The 21,710-nt window shown below is 46.0% G+C and overlaps 2 protein-coding genes across 4 annotated transcripts; one reads left to right on the forward strand and one right to left on the reverse strand.

The window, feature by feature from the left end:
- Window positions 1-175: 175 nt before the first annotated feature.
- Window positions 176-6,370, forward strand: LOC124008618 (glycogenin-2-like). 3 transcript variants are annotated; one of them, XM_046320027.1, is made up of 8 exons: window positions 176-610; window positions 846-984; window positions 1,272-1,452; window positions 2,051-2,213; window positions 2,959-3,085; window positions 3,234-3,447; window positions 4,906-5,052; window positions 6,004-6,368. In XM_046320027.1, the coding sequence occupies exons 1-8, from the start codon at window positions 604-606 to the stop codon at window positions 6,130-6,132; spliced, it is 1,107 nt and encodes a 368-aa protein (XP_046175983.1). In that variant the 5' UTR covers window positions 176-603; the 3' UTR covers window positions 6,133-6,368. The 3 variants fall into 3 exon arrangements, with proteins under 3 accessions (XP_046175983.1, XP_046175984.1, XP_046175985.1); XM_046320028.1 differs by having other exon boundaries at window positions 1,272-1,446; window positions 6,004-6,366; XM_046320029.1 differs by lacking the exon at window positions 4,906-5,052 and having other exon boundaries at window positions 6,004-6,370.
- Window positions 6,371-7,627: 1,257 nt separating this feature from the next.
- lg21h10orf53 (linkage group 21 C10orf53 homolog) lies at window positions 7,628-12,195 on the reverse strand. The gene is made up of 3 exons (XM_046320440.1): window positions 11,980-12,195; window positions 11,713-11,832; window positions 7,628-8,512 (listed from the first exon to the last, which is right to left on the reverse strand). Exons 1-3 carry the CDS (start codon window positions 12,071-12,073, stop codon window positions 8,448-8,450), a joined length of 279 nt encoding a protein of 92 aa, XP_046176396.1. The 5' UTR covers window positions 12,074-12,195; the 3' UTR covers window positions 7,628-8,447.
- Between the last annotated feature and the right edge of the window lie 9,515 nt (window positions 12,196-21,710).

Raw genomic sequence — 21,710 nt, forward strand, 5'->3', positions numbered from 1 at the left:
GTCCATAGTATAATTCATTTGTATATCATGAAGATTGACTAACGGTTCTTGAATGCATCTGCACATAGTACTATGCCCTTAGTTCCAGGGGTTGGACTACTGCAGACTCTATAGAGTACAGTTGTTGAAGGTCCTGCTTAAACTCTGCAAGTTTCCATTTTAGTTGAATGACCCCAGTGAAACATGACCGAGAACTCAAACAGAGAGACTGATTTTTGCTCTTGGTCTAAAAAACGGCAGATTTATTTGTGTATCTACCAGCTTGAGGTTACACCCCCTGGCTTTAGATATAACCTCTCATAGTACATTTACAACTAATACTACTAAACTTTGAAATAGCTGTAATTTAAAAAAAAAACTTTGTATTGATCATTCTGTATCTACTGTTTGCGGGACAGTTACTACTGCTGGACTCGCTGGACTGTCGGACTGCAGTATCAACATATTGGAGTTTCATTTTAGGGAAACCAGTGCATTTTCTGCCAAGTCCTCTCTGCCAGTGGTGCGGGACCTGATCGATCACTTTGACACTTCTATTACCATCTATCACTTTTACCTCTGCCTCCAGTTGTTGTTCGTTTAGAGGAGTCGCTGTCACACACCATGCCAGGTAAGTTCTCATCATTATATCATAACCAGTTTAACATAACCTGCCAAGTGTCAAGTTGATTGACGTCACTCTCTTGCAATCTCTAGCAAGAGGAAAAACTTGAGAAATGTACTACTTTTAACTCTTAAAATAACTTAACGTGGATGGCCCAGTAAAACTGCTCAAATCCCCTGCTGGGTGTTGGTCATCTATTTCTATGAATAACACCACCCACTCTTCCTTCCTGTGCCACCAGCGAACCAGGCCTTTGTCACCCTGGCCACCACAGACAGCTACTGCATGGGGGCTCTGGTGGTAGGACAGTGTTTACGACGACACAGGACCACACGCCAGACTGTTGTGATGGTCTCCACTAATGTCTCTAGCCAGGCACGGTGAGAGAAGTCCATGCATCTCAGACAGAAATGTAATATCATTGAGTCATGGAGAGTGATGAATGACCTATTAGAATGTGAATGAAAGTTATACTCTGTGACAGAGGTCCCGGAAGAATCAGACAAATGAAGTGTTTTGTCTCTCATCAGTTAAGAGGGCATCAGATTCACTGGATGGAGTCTTTTGCGGTCCTGGGTTCGCTGCGGTCCTAGTGTTTTTCCTGTGTATTGAAGTCATGTAAAATCAGACTGTTAGCTGTAGTAAATCCTGTGTTCTCTCCCCAAAGGGCTGCCCTGGGCCATGTGTTTGACCAGGTCCTGGTAGTGGATTTGCTGGACAGTGGAGACCAAGCACATCTATCTTGGCTGGGACGACCAGAACTGGGGGTCACTTTCACCAAGCTCCACTGTTGGACCCTCACCCAATACAGCAAATGTGTGTTCCTGGATGCAGACACACTCGTGAGTGTACGGAAATCTTCCGAGACACCACTTGTCCCTCATATAAACACCCACTCAATCATCAATTTGTTTTAAAACCAAGGCAGCAAACCTTACATTGTCAAAGCTTGGTCTTTACCAGAAAATCAATTTTAATGTTTGAGTTGTGCAATTATGTATCTGTAACTAACATGGACCCAAACATAGTTATTGAAAGGTAAATGAGTACCTAACATGAATGCGACAATCGCCATGGGACAAACAGTCATATTTTTGCTCTGTAAAGACAAGTACAGAGCGCTTTTTACGTGCTGCAGAGATGGGCGTATTGGGTTTGGGTGTCAAGATCAAGCAAATAGACCTGGTCAGAGGGCTATGTAGGAAGTTCAACTGAAATTGATACAGAATGAGCACATCCAGTGTCATACAATAAATCTGAGCTCTCATTATAGAAAACATCCACAAGTATGTGCAGTACCTACAAACGGCATCATCAGTCTTGATCTGGATCTTGACTTGAATCAAATCGGTGTTCATGTCGCAGAAAATGTCCAATAAATGAACTCTGTACAAACGGCATTAGAAACTAACTTCCTCTGTTTCCTGTTGACTCCCTGGCCTGTAGGTGCTGTGTAACGTGGACGAGCTGTTTGAGCGTGAGGAGCTGTCTGCGTCCCCTGACCCTGGCTGGCCGGACTGTTTTAACTCAGGAGTGTTTGTGTTCCGGCCCTCTCTGATCACCCACGGCAGGTTGTTGGAGCATGCACGACAACACGGCAGCTTTGACGGTCAGTCAGAACCCTAACTCTTGCTTCAAGTTCACAGCCCAGTTCAACCCTAACCCTAGCCTCAAACCTGACCCTAGCCTCAACCCTGACCCTAGCCTCAAACCTGACCCTAGCCTCAACCCTGACCCTAGCCTCAACACTGACCCTAGCCTCAACCCTAACCCTAGCCTCAAACCTGACCCTAGCCTCAACCCTGACCCTAGCCTCAACCCTAACCCTAGCCTCAAACCTGACCCTAGCCTCAACCCTGACCCTAGCTTCAAGTCCACATCCCAGTTCATCCCTAACCCTAGCCTCAACCCTGACCCTAGCTTCAAGTCCACAGCCCAGTTCAACCCTAACCCCAGCATCAATCCTGACCCTAGCTTCAAGTCCACATCCCAGTTCATTCCTTACCCTAGCTTCAAGTCCACAGCCCAGTTCAACCCTAACCCCAGCATCAATCCTGACCCTAGCTTCAAGTCCACATCCCAGTTCATCCCTAACCCTAGCCTCAACCCTGACCCTAGCCCTTTAACTGTCTCTTCTTGAAAGACATTTGGAAACACACCTTGATGTTCATTTAGGAAATTACAGAGCTCTACCACGCGGTTGAGTATACCAGCAATGCCATATTAGAATTGGCCATTTGCATAGCAACTTTACCTATCTCAACAATATTACATAAATGACTTTACTTCTTCATTGGCTCTTCCTTATGATCTGAGCTGACAGTAACTCTACGGTATGCCCTCTCTGTTTTCAGGTGGGGACCAGGGCCTCTTGAACACATTTTTCAGTGACTGGGCTGTTAGAGATATCAGTAAACACCTGCCTTTTGTGTACAACCTCAGTGCCATCGCAGTCTACACCTATTTGCCTGCTTATCAAGAGTGAGTCATATTTAACTTCAAGTGGATCATTTCAGTAAATATTACATTTCCGTGATTGAAGAGCATATTTTGACCACAAGCCTGACCCCAACCCTGCTACGTTTTTTTAATGTTGACCATATTGTACTGTTATCCTGGTCCCACACAGATATGGTCACAATGCTAAGATTGTCCACTTCCTGGGTTCGGTCAAGCCATGGAATCTACATTCTAACTCACAGACCAATCAGCACACCAACAGCCACCTGGAAGAGTTTGTTTACCAGTGGTGGATGGAGTACTCCTACTTACATCACCTTATAAAGACAATGTCCCATCAAGAACCTGCTGTGCCAAGCCAACATGCTGGGCCAAAGCAACATGTAAGACGTTGTAGAATTGAATCTCGTATTTTTCTCATACTGTATATGCACTTTTTAACATAACCACATGCAAAACAAAGTGAAAATGTCATTGCATTGCTGTTTTATGTACTGTATACTGCACCACAGCAGAGCGTATACAACATTTGAACATGTAGGTAAATGTTTGCATTTGACAGACTGCGTAGTTGGACTACAAGGTACATCCTATAGAGAACATGTGTGTTTTCTCCTATGTCTGTTGTTCTTACGCAAAAGTACCACAGAGAGAGATCAGAGTCCAGTACTCTCTCCAGCCCCCTACTCTTCTTCTCTCTACACACCTATACCAATATACCTTAGGTGGATCTCAACAATACACACCATCACACTTCTTTCACAGAGCCAGGGAAGAGAAGAAGAGAAGACAAAGGCGAGAGAAGAAGAGAAGCCAAATGGGAGAGAAGAAGAGAAGCCAAAGGGGAGAGAAGAAGCAAAGCTAAAGGGGAGAGAAGAAGCGAAGCCAAAGGGGAGAGAAGAAGAGAAGCCAAAGGGGAGAGAAGAAGCGAAGCCAAAGGGGAGAGAAGAAGAGAAGCCAAAGGCGAGAGAAGAAGATAAGCCAAAGGGGAGAGAAGAAGAGAAACCAAAGGCAGGAGAAGAAGCAAAGCCAAAGGGGAGAGAAGAAGAGAAGCCAAAGGGGAGAGAAGAAGAGAAGCCAAAGGGGAGAGAAGAAGAGAAGCCAAAGGCGAGAGGAGAGAAGCAAAAGGCGAGAGAAGAAGAGAAGCCAAAGGCAAGAGAAGAAGATAAGCCAAAGGGGAGAGAAGCAACAGTGTCGTTGATAGAGGACCTCACAGAATCATTACTCCGAAAAGTCAATCTGCTCACAGAGGAGAGGAAGAAGAGGCTTGATTCACCCACGCAGCCAGGAGAAATGGTTAGTCTTTAACAAAAGATGAAATCGAGCTTTTGCCTCTGCATTATGATGATTAATTAGGTATGACTTAAGTGTCTGAGGGATTTTGGAAGTAGTAAGTATTAGTTGTTCATTCTGATAGCTCTTTAACCCGGTTACGAATTCTGATCAGCTTGACGGATTTTGCTCAACAAGTAAGAATTTAGAGAATTTAAGGTTATCGCAGTGGTTGTGATTCTAGAGGCTGTGCACACCCTGCCAGTGTCAATGCGTCATAGGAAGGAACAGTGTGAGAAAATGAATGAAATGATTTCTCAACACCTATTGAAATCTGAGTCACGGACCTATATGATTGAAGCCATTGCTGTCAATACTTGCAACATGGTGTAAACAATTCAGTGGGTACTAATTTACCACACTAATAGTAAATATATATAATTTATATATAACAAATATTAAAGTGGATGCTTGTCAAATACTTACAATTTATTTGGGTGTCTCTAGCTGTCTGTTGTTGTGGAGCAACCTATAACTAACTCCATGTGTGATTGGTCCCTGTCCTACAGCGTACCCAAAGTCAGGGTGTATCCACGGGGAAGGAGGGAGGAGCTCGAGACAGAACAGCCAACCAGGACCCACCTGGACCCAGTGAGGAAGGGTCAGAGGTCACTGAAACAGCCTTCAACCCCATGGAGGATCCTGCCACTGAACCTGTACGCCACCTGTCTACACTAATATACACGGAGTGTACAAAACATTAGGAACACCTGCTCTTGACGTAGATTGACCAGGTCAAACCAGGTGACAGCTATGATCCCTTATTGATGTCACTTGCTAAATCCACTTCAAATCAGTGATGAAGGGGAGGAGACAGGTTAAAGACAATTGAGACATGGATTGTGTATGGGTGCCACTCAGAGGGTGAATGGGCAAGACAAAAGATTTAAGTGCCTTTGAACAGGGTATGGTAGTAGGTGTCAGGCGCACCGGTTTGAGTGTGTCAAGAACTGCAACGCTTCTGGATTTTTCACGCTCAACAGTTTCCCATGTGTATAAAGAATGGTCCACCACCCAGAGGACATCCAGCCAACCTGACACAACTGTGGGAAGCATTGGAGTCAGCACCCCTGCGGAACGCTTCAACACCTTGTAGAGTCCAGGCCACGGCGAATTGAGGCTGTCCTTGCAACTCTATATTAGGAAGGTGTTCCGAAAGTTTTGTACACTCAGTGTATATTTAAAGCCTACTATTAGGAACTGATTTAAGAAATGATCAATATGTCATTCCATGTTTAAATGATCAACATTACAGAAACTGTTGGCAAAATGCAAATTCCTACTGTAGTAACACCCTCTGCTGGTGCACAACAGTATTAACAGAATATGAAACTTCGTATTGCTTCAAGGCCTCCCGGTAACCATTCCTTAGTGATTTATTTGAATGTTCCTCATGTCTCCATCTTTCATTTTTCATTACTCTTCTGACTGATGGTGAATGGATTGGCTGCCTAATCAATTGTTTTTTATCATCTTGGTTATTTACGAATATAATTTATCATCTTGGTTCCTAATATATTATATAATATTGGTCATTTTGAATCTATTTTATCATCTTGGTTATTTCCAATGTATTTTCTTTGAACATCTCGGTCATTTCCTTGTAGACTGCCGCCAAGACAGAGGAGGGTGATCTGGAGCAGCGGAGGCTGTGGGAGGAGGGCCAGGCGGACTACCTGGGCAAAGACGCTTTCGACAACATCCAGAAAAAACTGGACCGATTCTTATATTTGTAGTTTCTTTCGTGTGGCAAGATACTGTAGCAATAGTACTGTATACTCATGTTCATGTTGAAGTTTGTTATGTCTCTAGCGTAGACCACCAATCTAATAGGGGTTTCTGTGTCCCTTTGCTGTAAAAAATAAAATATATATATAAACTTGATTCCAATTTCATTTAAAAAATGTGCTCATAGAATTCATGTTGAGATGCATTCCTTATTTTGATGTTATGCTGGATATATCTGGAAGATTTTAAATTGTCTCTATGTTGCCACTTGAGGGCACTGTGGCTTTTTAAATAAAGCACTTTTCCTGGTCAAAGATGAAGTCACACTCAACTCCAACAGCCCTATAGGGGTCATGATAGTCTTGCGTAGACTATGGCAACTAGGGAAAGAAGAAGTAATATTGGCCTCAGGGATCCTATTCATACATGTTGTTGGAGCAATATTCATCTATAGGCTTGTACACCACTATTGTCCTAGGAGAGAATGGTAGCCCTCACTGTGAGGGTCTGGGAAGGGCTGTGTAGACCTACCAAGGCTAAGGAGATATAAGATCAGCACAGAACTGTTAACGCTATCCTGAAAGACTAAACACAACCTCAAACTGAGAAGAATAATAACATATTCCAAAACTGTTATATAGGCTACTTACAGTAACAAGCCCACCTTCCCGCTCACTATCTCTAGTCCAGTCTGTTCCAGTCCTTCATCTTCCCATTTGGAGAACAGCAGCAGGCTTATGTAACTTAAGGCTGCACTTAAATGGACTAATCAGCCACACCTTTAAAATCAGGCAAGTGGAGTCATCTGGCTGTATTCTCTACCAGTTATTCAATAGCATTGACATCACAATAACCCTCCTAAAGGAGTTCACTACTGCCTGAGTCTATTTGCTTTGACAATAGCTTTCATTTGACACCCAGATGTTTTCTCTGAATTCCATAGCTTCGCTGTCAGGTACATTAACTGTGCTATCCACCTAGCCAGGTTGAAGATCTAGCAAACCGCATTGCGCTGTTAAAAACAGGAGCTTCAGGCAATAGTTTAGGAGGGTGGAGGCGTGAGGAGAGAAAAATACAGTATATTTCAGTTAGTTTCCTTTTGTTTACTTCCCCTTAAATGTGTTTCAGTACTAGACACTGCGTCCCGAATGGGACCCTATTCCCTATATAGTGCACTACTTCGACTGGTTCTGGTCAAAAGTAGTGCACTATATATGGAATAGAGTGACATTTGGGATGTATACACTGATACCTCACAGGAAGAAACGTAGGTAATCATCTCGGCTCTTTCAGACGATGGGGGGGGACAAGGTTTTCTTTTCGTTGTCTGATATTCACCCAAAAAGAAAGTCCTCCAAGCTGGCTGCTTTTAGTAATAAAGCATTAATAACATTTCTAGGACAATCACAGGCCAAGAGGAGGTATACTGTATTTATATGTGTGTGTGTGTGTGTGTGTGGGGGGGGGGGGGGGGGGGGGGGGGGGGCTTGATTACATTGAAATGAAATGTGATAAGTGCCATGAACCCCTATAAGCACCTCCGTATGTTTTTGGTTAACATTGAAGCTGACATTGAGCCTAAGCTCAGAGGTGGCGTCCGAAATGGCACCCTATTCCCTTAAGAGTGCACTACTTTTGACCAGGGCTCTGGTCAAAAGTAGTGCACGACATAGAGAATAGGTTGCCATTTGGGACACACCCCAGACTGTGACTGTGTGGCAGTGTTTGCATGACTGTTTGGATTTTTGCTTGCAATGCAAATTTGGTCCGTGGTTTGACCGATGGGGTATGATTCTATTAGTGCACAATCCCTCCCATAAGGCTAATTGAGAATGGATTGCAGAAGTAATCCTATTCAGATGAGGAGAGAGACCACAGGAAGCAGATCTAAGAAGGGTAGTATGCCAAAGGTTAAGGGAATTATATGGATTTTGTCATGTATGTTTTCAGACAGGGACCAGACACAATATTGTCTGAGGCAATATCGACAATGATATAGTAACTATAGTACAGTCAATCACCACAAAGCAAAAATCATAAGAAACTATAATGACTACATGTTGCAATTAGCATGTTGCAGTCTCTCAATACAGACTGTTGAGATGACCAGCATACACGGCACGTTTGATTCTGGGTCCCCGAGATTTTGTAGCAATAAATACAACAACACTTGACTTAATGCTGGAGAACACTATTGTATGGTACTGTAATGCTTGTCATCCAAAAAAAAAAGTGTCTGTTGCTGTGCTTCTCTTCAGGTTTACTATTAGATTTGCCTAGATTCATCCCCTTGACCAATCTCCTGGTAGAGTGTGGGTGTATCTCAGTATGCATTCTGCACAGCAGTGACGGCCTCCTTGCATAGGGGGTCCAGTTTCCCATCTCCTCCTGTGGAAGGCAGAATAAAGGACTGTTACTCTATAAACACAATGTACTCAATGCTACTGTGACATCATAATCAGTGACTTGGACAATCTGAACACTATGACGATGGCTCTAGAAGAGGGGCTTTCAACCTTTTCTTGCCCAGAAACCCCCCTCCCAGGCAAATTGGCGACCCAGGAATCCCCATCCTACGTTATCAAAAATGTTTTGTCACCTCTTGTTAGGTGAATGATAATGTAAAGAACAAGTAATCGACATTTTAAAATGAATAGATTTGGTAGATAGTTTTTCATTATTTTGAAGTATGAGGACACCCCTTCAAATTAGTGGCTTCGGCTATTTCAGCCACACTCGTTGCTGACCGGTGGATAAAATTGAGCACTCAGCCAAGCAATCTCCATAGACAAACATTGGCAGTAGAATGGCCTTGCTGAAAAGCTCTGACTTTCAACGTGCCACCTTTTCAACAAATCAGTTTGTCAAATTTCTGCCCTGCTAGACCTGCCCCGGTCAACTGTAAGTGCTGTTATTGTGAAGTGGAAACGTCTCGGAATAACAATGGCTCAGCTGTGAAGTGGTAGGCCACACAAGCTTACAGAACAGGACAGCTGAGTGCTGAAGCGCATAGCATGTATAAATTGCCTGTCCTCGGTTGCAACACTCACTGAGTTCTAAACTGCATCTGGAAGCAACGTCAGCACAAGAACTGCTCGTCAGGCGCTTCATGGAATGGGTTTCCATAGCCGAGCAGCCGCACACAGGCCTAAGATCACCATGCGCAATGCATGGCATCGGCTAGAGTGGTGTAAAGCTTGCCGCCATTGGACTCTTGAGCAGTGGAAACGCGTTCTCTGGAGTGATGAATCACGCTTCACCATCAGGAAATCTGGCGGGAAAAAATCTGGGTTTGGCGGATGCCAGGAGAATGCTACCTGCCCCAATGCATAGTGCCAACTGTAAAGTTTGGTGCTGTTTGTCATGGTTTGGGCTAGGCCCCTTAGTTCGAGTGAACAGAAATCATAACGCTACAGCATACAATGACATTCTAAACGATTCTGTGCTCCCAACTTTGTGGCAACAGTTTGGGGAAGGCCCTTTCCTGTATCAGCATGAAAATGCCCCCATGCACAAATTGAGGTCCATACAGAAATAGTTTGTCGAGATAGGTGTGGAAGAACCTGACTGGCCTGCACAGAGCCCTGACCTCAACCCCATCAAACACCTTTGGGATGAATTGGAATGCTGATTGCGAACCATGCTTAATCGCCCAACATCAGTGCTGTAATGATGTGCGCTGAGAGTCAGGAGGGAAATTCAGGGAGTGAGTGTTTTAATAAATTAACACAACACAAAAACAAGAAACACGAACAATGTACAGAACTGACACAGGAACAGAAAGAATAACGCCTGGGGAAGGACCCAAGGAAGAGACATATATAGGGAGGGTAATCAGGGAGGTGATGGAGTCCAGGCGAGTCTGATGACGCGCAGGTGTGCGTAACGATCGTGACTGGTGTGCGCCATAACGAGCAGCCTGGTGACCTAGAGGCCGGAGAGGGAGCACACGTGACAAGTGTCCAACCTCACTAATACTCTTATGACTGAATGTAAGCAAGTACACACAGCAATGTTCCAACATATATTGGAAAGCCTTCCCAGAAGAGTGTAGGCTGTTATAGCATCAAAGGGAGGACTAACTCTATATCAAATCCCATGATTATGGAATGAGGTGTTCGACGAGCAGGTGTCCACATACTTTTGGTCATGTAGTGTATGTGATTTTCTTAACCCATCTAGCGACTAAATGACAGCGTAGGTTTCAAGTATCATGCTAGCTAGTCTTGGGTGTACGCCTGGGAGAGACAGATGGGACGAAAGTAACACCTTGTAAACTGATGACCTGGAATCAAATCAAAGAACTTTTAAGCACAGGTCATTGTCTCCTCCCGCTCATATTGCTTTTATAATGTCAGCAAAATATCAACAAGTAACTGAATGTTTGAAAATGATATATAACATCATTAGAATTAAGCCTTAATCAATTAGCTTGATGGATCAGCTTCTCACATAAGCTTTTATCAACAGGTTAGCGGTTTAAAAATATATATCTTTATGATTCTGGGGGTCAATAACCTTGTATCAAGCCATGAAAATGTGATAAGCATGATGAGTTTGCCTTTTTAGAAGAGAATAAAGACATTGATTCTATCAAGGCACGAGGAGCGCGCCTGACATGGACAACTGGAGCATAGCATGACTAGTAATTGAAAATCATCTACTATATTCTCATTAAAGTGAGACTAGATAATGATGCTTACGATAGATATTATGTGATCCATTTTAGTCCGATTAATATTGTACGGCTAACTATTGTGGTTTCGCAACATTGCGATGTTGACGCATGGTTCATTTTCCTAAATGTCGAACCTTTGGCATTACTTATTCAAATCGGCACAAACATGAATTAACGGCTGGTAGTATATTGGTTGAAATTAACGAGCGTTTACAACCCAGAAACATGGGAGATGAGACAAATATTGTGCACTTCTCGCCAGCTGTTACTTCTGTCCCAAGGCTGTGTTTACTCCCGCCCCGCCGGCAAGTAACATTGCGGTAGTTTTGTTCTCAGTCTATTTAATTTCAACTCATTTACCATATACATGAAATTACAGTTGCTAATGGTAGAGGACACAGAAGTTGTTTGTCATACAATATGGTGTCTCTAGCTCTATCGATCACTGAGTAAATAGAAACAAGAAGCAATATTCATTAACAAAAATGTATCCACTTTTTTGTTGCTCTATTGATATATTTCCGCGGACCCCTAGAGGGGTGGCAGACTCTAGGTTGAATATATATATATATATGCCATTTAGCAGACGCTTTTATCCAAAGCGACTTACAGTCATGTGTGCATACATTCTACGTATGGGTGGTCCCGGGGATCGAACCCACTACCCTGGCGTTACAAGCGCCATGCTCTACCAACTGAGCTACACAGGCCCAATACCCTTGCTTTAGAACTATTATTATTATTATTTTTTTTTACAGATGAGGTCACAATCAGAGTGGACAAGGGTTAAATCCATGTGCATTCAGTTACATGCATAACTCACTCTGTGAAAACGAGACGTCATAATTGACCACAGGTAAGAGTCTGTACACTTTGACCGAGTAATCTACAGTATCTCCATTGAATTTACCAAACTCCAGTTGTTTTATGCTGCATGTGTAGACACATTCTCCATTGACCACAAGTTCCACCTTGTTCCAATCAGACATTTTCTCCAATACACTTTGATGTCCATTCTCTTTCAATGCCGCTAGGAAAGTTAGAAGACATAGATGAGTGACATTATCGGGGAAACTAAAAGGTAGGCTACTAACTGCTCACTTATATAAAACTAATACGCACTTTATGACGCTGCAATAGGCACACTTATTTGAATGTAGCCAAGGATTATATCTACCTTGGAGGCCAATCAGACGAAACGTTCTGTGGTCCACGATGCCACACGATTTATAAGGGCCGTAGCGCACGATTACTACTGCATTTTGAGGCATTGTAACTATTGCTGATAACGCCTATTACCAACTAAACCTCTTCTATGTCCTGGATTAATTTCTGGCCTGTGTTACGCACAGCATTGCCCCTAACGACGGGCGCGACCGTCATCTCCAAGGAAGTAATTTGCTGGTTTGGTGTGACGTCACCGTGAAGCCGTTTTGTTGAGAAGTCACCGCTCAATGTAATGCCGCGTTTATTGACTAGTCAAAACGAGGAAACTCTGAAATTTCAGACTTGCTAACTGGTTGTAGTTATAACACATGACGCATTCATTCAGTTAGCATGTCGGAAATGTACGAGTTTCCTAGATAAGACTAGCACATGAACGCGGCATAACACATGCTGCCTGCAAGATACAGTGTGAGTTATTATAAAATCATAGTTTAGTTTACGCGCAGACCGCAGAGTTTAACGCATTTATGACAGCATAGTGGCTGCACGTCATAATCAACATTATTAGCATATATATGTTGCGGTCCTCTTTTGAAATACCCTTTACTGAGTCTTTGGTTAAACATTTCAATTTGGTTAAATTACCTTATGTCATGTTATGTATGGTAAAGTGATTACATTTTACACTGAAGAGGTTTGTGCGTTTACAGGTGCTACATTTCCCTGTGGTCCTAAAGTAATCTATGGGCCATATGTTATCCTGCAAGCTGAGACACTTAAGTTATAAAGGTGCTCTGGTCACACTCCCAAACACCTCCTGCTCTAGCCATAGGAGCGAATGACATCACCGCCCAGGCAGTCTTTTGAGTTGACTTTGGGTTTGTCTGTGGGTGAGGCAGGCCACTGCATCATGGGAAAACTTTTGAGGGATGCTGCTTGTCCTGAGATTGAATTGATTGAATGCCATGTTATTGGAGACCTTTGGCTCAATTTAATGAATAAGCAAAGTCACTCAGCGACTAAACACACTGAGGCATAAATCTTACACACATAGGCCTATATGAATCACACACAACCCCCATGTGCATGATGATCACACACACACACACACACACACACACACACACACACACACACACACACACACACACACACACACACACACACACACACACACACACACACACACACACACACACACACACACACACACACACACACACACACACACACACACTTGTCAACATCTAAGAGACCAAGTGAAGGAAGAGGGTTTTGGTACACTCCAGCTTTCATCATTGTGGACCTTAGCATTCACAGCCTGTTCCAAAGGGCCTGTATTCTGTTCACATGACTCTAGAACACACGACAGTGAGGGTGATTGTCTCCTGTGATTAGACTTGTTCTGAACACAGACAATCACTTGGATTCTCTTTAAAATGAAGTCACATTTATGATTCTACAATCACAACACAGCAAAACGATCACATTTTGTAAATATGTTGCTGATTTTGTTTTTCAGATTGAGGAACCTCTAACGCTAGTCTTCCCTTTTCATTCTCTAAAATCATTTGTATCTAATAAAATATTTCACTGATAAGCATGGAAAGACCTTCCTAAATCACCATCCACTTGATTCTGGAGCATCAACATAATCTGGGTAAAAGATGCCTCTGGAAATACCAATGATCTGTCTAGATTCTCTTCCTCCTCTCTCGGTCTCAGTCTTCTCTCTCTCTCTCTGCCCTCTTGCTCTGCCCTCTCGCTCTGCCCCCTCTCTCTCTTAGGGCTTTATTGGCATGGGAAACATGCTTACTTTGCCAAAGCAAGATAAATAGATAATAAACTAATGTTAAATAAACAATTAAAAATGAACTGTAAACATTACAACATTACACTAACAAAAGTTCCAAACAATAAAGACATTTCAAATGTCATATTATATATATATATATATATATACACAGTGTTGTAATGATGTGAAAATAGTTAAAGTACAAAATGGAAAATGAATAAACAGAAATATAGGTTGTATTTACAATGGTGTTTTGTTCTTCACTGGTTGCCCTTTTCTTGTGGCAACAGGTCCCAAATCTTGCTGCTGTGATTCACACTGGTATTTCACCCAATAGATATGTTTATCAAAAGTGGATTTGTTTTTGAATTTTTTCATACATTTGGCAGAAGGCTAGGAAGTGCAGCTCAGTCTCATTTTGTTGGCAGTGTGCGCGTAGCCTGTCTTTTCTTGAGAGCCAGGCCTGTCTTCGGCAGCCCTTCTCAATAGCAAGGCGATGCTCACTGAGTCTGTACATAGTCAAATATTTCCTTAATTTTGGGTCAATCACAGTGGTCAGGTCAATTCTTTCCAATGTGTCAAGTAATTATCTTTTTGTTTTCTCATGATTTGGTCGGGTCTAATTGTGTTGCTGTCCTGAGGCTCTGTGGGTTCTGTTTGTGTTTGTGAACAGAGCCCCAGGACCAGCTTGCTTAGGGGCTCTTCTCCAGGTTAATTTCTCGGTAGGTAATGGCTTTGTTATGGAAGGTTTGGGAATCTCTTCCTTTAAGGTGGTTGTAGAATTTAACTGTTCTTTTCGGATTTTGAAAATTATCGGCCTAATTCGGCCCTGTATGCATTATTTGGTGTTTTACGATGTACGCAGAGGATAGTTTGGCAGAATTCTGCATGCAGTCTCAATTAGGTGTTTGTCCAATTTTGTGAATTTCTTGGTTGGTGAATGGACCCCAGACCTCACGTCCATAAAGGGCAATGAGTTCTATAACTGATTCAAGTATTTTTTAGCCAGATCCTGATTGGTATGCCAAATTACATGTTCCTTTTGATGGCATAAAAGGCCCTTCTTGGGTTGTCTCTCAGATCATTCACAGCTTTTGTGTAAGTTACCTGTGGCGCTGATGTTTAGGCCAAGGTATGTATAGTTTTTTGTGTGCTCTAGGGCAACTGTGTCTAGATGGAATTTATATTTATGGTCCTGGCAACTGGACCTTTTTTGGAACACCATTATTTTGGTCTTGCTGAGATTTACTGTCAGGGCCCAGGTCTGACAGAATCTGTGCATAAGTTCTAGGTGCTGCTGTAGGCCCTCCATAGTTGGGGACAGAAGCACCAGATGTTGTTTGTTTAGGAGTTCTCCAATTTTCCTAGAAGTTGTTAGATTTGATGGATTCTTCAATTACATTGAGCTGATTTCTGACGTGCTGTTCTTTCTTTTTCCGTATTGTATTTCAGTATTGTTTTAGTGATTCACCATAGTGAAGGTGTAGACTCAGGTTTTCTGGGTCTTTATGTTTTGGGTTGGATAGGTTTCTCAATTTCTTTCTCAGGTTTTGGCATTCTTCATCAAACCATTACTCATTGGTATTAATTTTATTAGGTTGTCTGCTTGAGACTTTTAGATTTGATAGGGAAGATGAGAGGTCAAATATACTGTTTTTTTAACCTTTATTTAACTAGGCAAGTCAGTTAAGAACACATTCTTATTTACAATGACGGCTTAGGAACAGTGGGTTAACTGCCTGTTCAGGGGCAGAACGACAGATTTGTACCTTGTCGGCTCAGGGGTTTGAACTTGCAACCTTGCGGTTACTAGTCCAACACTCTAACCATTAGGTTACCCAGCCGTTTAGGTTTTCTACTGCCAAGTTTACACCTTCACTATTATACTGAAACATTTTGTCCAGGAAATTGTCTAGAAAGGGTTGGATTTGTTGATGCCTAATTGTTTTTTGGTAGATGTCCACACTACTTTCCTTCCATCTATAGCTGTAACGCTCCGGGTGTCGTGGGTGTGGAGTCAAATGCAGGAGACAGAGTTCAATGCTGTGCGTCTTTACTAGCACCAAACGCACCACAGGGTGCACACAAAAGTAACGTTCCCAAACACAGGGGAAAAAGTACAAATAGGAAAAAATCACGACTAAGCACGTACCTCTACAACAGAGCCGAAGGTTTACAATAAAATAATCCCGCACAACAACCAGGCGGGCCGGCTGTCTAATAAAGACAAACTAATTAAACATAAACAGGTGCTACCACTAAACATACAAGGAGGGGGAGGAAAAAACAATCAGTGGCAGCTAATAGGCCGGTGATGACGACCGCCGAGCGCCACCCGCCCGGGAAGGGGAACCACCCTCGGTCGGACTCGTGACAGTACCCCCCCTCTGACGCGCGGCTCCCGCAGCGCGCCGACACCGGCCTCGAGGTCGCCCCGGAGGACGAGGTGCAGGGCGATCCGGATGGAGGCGATGGAAATCCCTCAACATGGATGGATCCAAGATGTCCCCCACCGGTACCCAGCACCTCTCCTCCGGACCTTACCCCTCCCAGTCCACGAGGTACTGCAGGCCCCTCACCCGGCGTCTTGAGTCCATAATGGCCCGGATCGTGTACGCCGGGGTCCCCTCGATGTCCAGAGGGGGGGGGAGGGACCTCCGGTACCTCACTGTCCTGCAGGGGACCAGCTACCACCGGCCTGAGGAGAGACACATGAAACGAGGGGTTAATACGATAATAAGAAGGGAGTTGTAATCGATAACACACCTCGTTTATTCTCCTCAGGACTTTAAAGGGCCCTACACACTGCGGACCCAGCTTCCGGCAGGGCAAGCGGAGAGGTAGGTTTCGGGTCGAGAGCCAGACCCTGTCCCCCGGTACAAACATGGGGGCCTCACTGCGGTGGCGGTCAGCACTCCTCTTCTGCCGTCCACTCGCTTGTCGTAGAGATTCCTGGACGGCCCTCCAGGTCTCCTTGGAGCGCTGTACCCATTCCTCCACCGCAGGAGCCTCGGTCTGGCTCTGATGCCATGGTGCCAGGACCGGCTGGTACCCCAACACACACTGAAAAGGGGACACGTTAGTAGAGGAGTGGCGTAGTGAGTTCTGAGCCATTTCAGCCCAGGGAATGTATCGTGCCCACTCCCCTGGCCGATCCTGGCAATACGACCGCAGAAACCTACCCACCTCCTGGTTCAATCTCTCCACCTGCCCATTACTCTCGGGGTGATAACCGGAGGTCAGGCTGACAGAGACCCCCAAGCGTTCCATGAGCGCTCTCCATACCCGAGACGTGAATTGGGGGCCCCGATCAGAAACAATGTCCTCCGGCACCCCGTAGTGCCAAAAGACATGGGTAAATAATGCCTCCGCAGTCTGCAGGGCTGTAGGGATACCGGGCAACGGGAGGAGACGGCAGGACTTAGAAAACTGATCCACAATCACTAGAACCGCGGTGTTCCCCTGAGACGGCGGGAGATCGGTCAGGAAATCTATGGACAGATGTGACCATGGCCGCTGTGGAACGGGGAGGGGTTGTAGCTTCCCTCTAGGAAGGTGCCTAGGAGCCTTACTCTGAGCGCACACTGAGCAAGAGGAGACATAACGCTTAACGTCCTTAACCAACGTAGGCCACCAATACCTCCCCTGAAGGCTCCCCACTGTCCTCGTCACCCCAGGGTGACCCGAGGAGGGTAGGACGTGAGCCCACCGAATCAGTTTGTCCCGAACACCAAGCGGCACGTACCTTCGCCCCGCTGGACACTGAGGAGGCGCGGGTTCAGCCCGTAACGCCCGCTCGATGTCCGAGTCCACCTCCCATACCACTGGGGCTACCAGCTTAGAGGCGGGAAGGATGGGAGTAGGTTCGGTGGACCCCTCCTCGGTGTCATAAAGGCGGGACAGTGCGTCTGCCTTCACGTTCTGGGAGCCCGGTCTATAAGACAAAGTAAACCGGAACCGGGTGAAGAACATGGCCCACCTTGCCTGACGTGGGTTAAGTCTCCTAGCTGCCCGAATATACTCCAGATTCTGGTGGTCGGTCCAGATGAGAAAAGGGTGCTTAGCCCCCTCAAGCCAGTGTCTCCACACCTTCAGAGCTCTAACCACCGCTAGCAACTCCCGGTCCCCCACATCATAGTTACGCTCCGCTGGGCTGAGCTTCCTTGAGAAGAAAGCGCAGGGGCGGAGTTTTGGTGGCGTACCCGAGCTCTGTGATAGCACGGCACCCACCCCAGCCTCGGATGCGTCCACCTCCACTATGAATGCTAGAGAGGGGTCCGGATGCGCCAACACGGGCGCATCAGTGAACAGCGCCTTCAACCTGTTGAATGCTCTGTCCGCCTCTGCTGACCACTGCAACCGCACCGGGCCCCCCTTCAGCAGTGAGGTAATGGGAGCCGCTACCTGGCCAAAACCCCGGATAAACCTCCTGTAGTAGTTGGCAAAACCCAAAAACCGCTGCACCTCCTTTACCGTGGTTGGAGTCGGCCAATTACGCACGGCCCTAATGCGGTCCCCCTCCATCACCACCCCCGAGGTGGAAATGCAATATCCCAGAAAAGAGACGGCTCGTTTAGAGAACACGCATTTCTCAGCCTTGACGTATAGGTCATGCTCCAGCAGTCTACCAAGCACTTTGCGCACCAGAGACACATGCGCGGTGTAAGTGGCCGAGTAGATCAGAATGTCATCGATATAAACAACCACTCCCTGCCCGCACAGGTCCCTGAGAATCTCGTCTACAAAGGATTGGAAAACGGCTGGAGCATTCTTTAACCCATACGGCATGACGAGGTACTCATAGTGGCCGGATGTAGTACTAAATGCGGTTTTCCACTCGTCTCCCTTCCGAATACGCACCAGACTATACGCGCTCCTGAGGTCCAGTTTTGTGAAGAACTGCGCTCCGTGGAACGATTCCACCGCCGTAGCGATGAGAGGTAGAGGGTAACTATACCCCACTGTGATAGCGTTTAGACCTCTATAATCGATACACGGACGCAAACCTCCCTCCTTTTTCCTCACAAAAAAGAAACTCGAGGAGACGGGTGAAATGGAGGGCCGAATGTACCCCTGTCCCAGCGACTCCGTGACATATGTCTCCATTGCCAACGTTTCCTCCTGGGACAGCGGGTACACGTGACTCTTGGGAAGCGCAGCGTCTACCTGGAGATCTATCGTACAATCCCTTCCCGGTCGATAAGGTGGTAATTTAGTCGCTTTCACTTTACTGAAAGCGATTGCCAAATCGGCATACTCGGGGGGGAATGCACACCGTGGAACCCTGGTCTGGACTCTCCACCGACGTGGCACCGATGGAAACTCCCAAACACCTTCCAGAACACTCCTCTGACCACCCCTGGAGAACCCCCTGTCTCCATGAAATTTTAGGATTGTGCCGGGCTAACCAGGGGAGTCCCCAGCACCACTGGAAACGCAGGCGAATCAATAATAAAAAAACTGATACGCTCCCTATGATTCCCCTGCGTCACCATGTCCAGTGGGACTGTGGTCTCCCTGATCATCCCTGACCCTAATGGCCGGCTATCTAGGGAGTGCACGGGGAAAGGAGAATCTATCGGCACCAGCGGAACCCCTAACCTAAGGGCGAGTCCGTGATCCATAAAGTTCCCAGCTGCGCCTGAATCGACTAGCGCCCTATGCTGGGAAGAGGGAAAAAAAGTGAAGAAAAGAGATTAAGACAAACATATGGCCAACAAGGGGTTCTGGGTGAGTTTGATGCCGACTCACCTGGGGTGACCGAGAAGCGTTCCGCCTGCCATCTCTACTCCCAGACGGACCCCCCCAGCACCGATCAGACGTGTGCCCTCTCCGACCACAGTTGGTGCAGGGAAGGCCACCTCCTCCGGTACCCCTCGGCGTAGCCCCTCCCAACTCCATGGGAATGGGAGCGGAGGGGCTGGGTGGTGGAACGCACAGTACCCTCTCTGAACGCCCGCGGGCAGCCAGCAGATTATCCAGACGAATGGACATGTCGATCAGCTGATCCAGTGACAGAGTGGTGTCCCGACACGCTAACTCCCGGCGGACGTCCTCTCGGAGACTACACCTGTAGTGGTCCATAAGGGCCCTGTCGTTCCACCCAGATCCGGCTGCCAGGGTCCGGAACTCCAGCGCGTAATCCTGGGCGCTCCTCTTCTCCTGCCTGAGATGAAATAATCGTTCTCCCACCGCTCGGCCGTCTAGAGGGTGATCAAACACGGCACGGAAGCGGCAGGAAAACTCTGGGTAGTGCTCCCGCGCTGAGTCTGGGCCATTCCAGACTGCGTTCGCCCACTCCAGAGCACGACCCGTGAGGCAGGAGATGAGGACACTCACCCTCTCTGCTCCTGAGGGAGTGGGTCTGATGGTGGCCAGGTATAGCTCCAGCTGAAGCAGAAACCCCTGGCAACCCGCCGCCGCTCCATCATAAGCCCTCGGTAGCGTCAGACGGAGGGTGCTGGAGTCGGGAGATGGGGAGTCCGGAACCGTGGGTGCCGAAGGTGGAGAGAGGAGACCACTCCTCTCCCATCTTTCCATTCTCTCCATCACCTGATCCATTGCGGATCCGATCCGATGGAGGACGGTGGTGTGGTGGAGAACCCTCTCCTCCATCGAAGGGAGAGGGCCGGCTGCTGCTCCTGCTGACTCCATCAATTTGTTAGGTGCGGGATTCTGTAACGCTCCGGGTGTCGTGGGTGTGGAGTCAAATGCAGGAGACAGAGTTCAATGCTGTGCGTCTTTACTAGCACCAAACGCACCACAGGGTGCACACAAAAGTAACGTTCCCAAACACAGGGGAAAAAGTACAAATAGGAAAAAATCACGACTAAGCACGTACCTCTACAACAGAGCCGAAGGTTTACAATAAAATAATCCCGCACAACAACCAGGCGGGCCGGCTGTCTAATAAAGACAAACTAATTAAACATAAACAGGTGCTACCACTAAACATACAAGGAGGGGGAGGAAAAAACAATCAGTGGCAGCTAATAGGCCGGTGATGACGACCGCCGAGCGCCACCCGCCCGGGAAGGGGAACCACCCTCGGTCGGACTCGTGACAATAGCATTTCTTAATATTATTCAGTTTCTTTGGCTTTGATAACTCATGACTGAGCATTGCTCTGTTCAAGTAGTGTGTGATTTTGCTGTGGGGTGTCAGTGGACTGACTGTGAATGCTCTAAGAGACTGGGTTGAGGTCAGTGATAAAGTAGTTTACAGTACTACTGCCAAGAGATGAACTATATGTGTACCTACCATAGGAGTCCCCTCGAAGCCGACCATTGACTATGTACATACCCAGAGTTCAACAGAGCTGCAGGAGTTGTGACCCGTTTTGTTGGTTATGTTGTCGTAGTTGGGTCTAGGGGGGCATATGGGGGAGCGAATGCTGTCACTTCCAGGTAGGTGTTTGTCCCCCTGTGTGCTGAGGGTGTCAGGTTCCTGTCCAGTTCTGGCATTTAGGTCACCAAACTAGTACATATCCCTGGGCCTGGAAATGGTTGATCTCCCCTTCTAGGATGGAGAAGCTGTCATCGTTAAAGTATGGGGATTCCATTGGGGGGATATATAAGTAGCACACGAGGGCATTTTTCTCTGTAGAGATAATTTCCTTATTCATTTCTAGCCAGATGTAAAATGTTCCTGTTTTTATTAATTTAATAGAGTGGGTTAGGTCTGCACTATACCAAATTAGCATACCCCATGAGTCTCTTCCCTGTTTCACATCTGGTAGTTCGGTGGATGGGACTTCCAGCTCTCTGAAGCCTAGAGGGCAACCAGTGGGTCCGTTTCCTTTATGCCATGTTTCTTGTATGATGACAATGTCTGTATTTTCAATTTCTTTGATGAAGTCTAGGTTGCTGATCTTTAGGCCAAAGGCTGATGACCTCAGACCCTGTATATTCCAGGATGAGATAGTAAAAGCTTTGTGTTCCATTGTG

The sequence above is a fragment of the Oncorhynchus gorbuscha genome, linkage group LG21 (assembly GCF_021184085.1).
Source record: "Oncorhynchus gorbuscha isolate QuinsamMale2020 ecotype Even-year linkage group LG21, OgorEven_v1.0, whole genome shotgun sequence".
NCBI classification, from domain to species: Eukaryota; Metazoa; Chordata; class Actinopteri; order Salmoniformes; family Salmonidae; genus Oncorhynchus; species Oncorhynchus gorbuscha.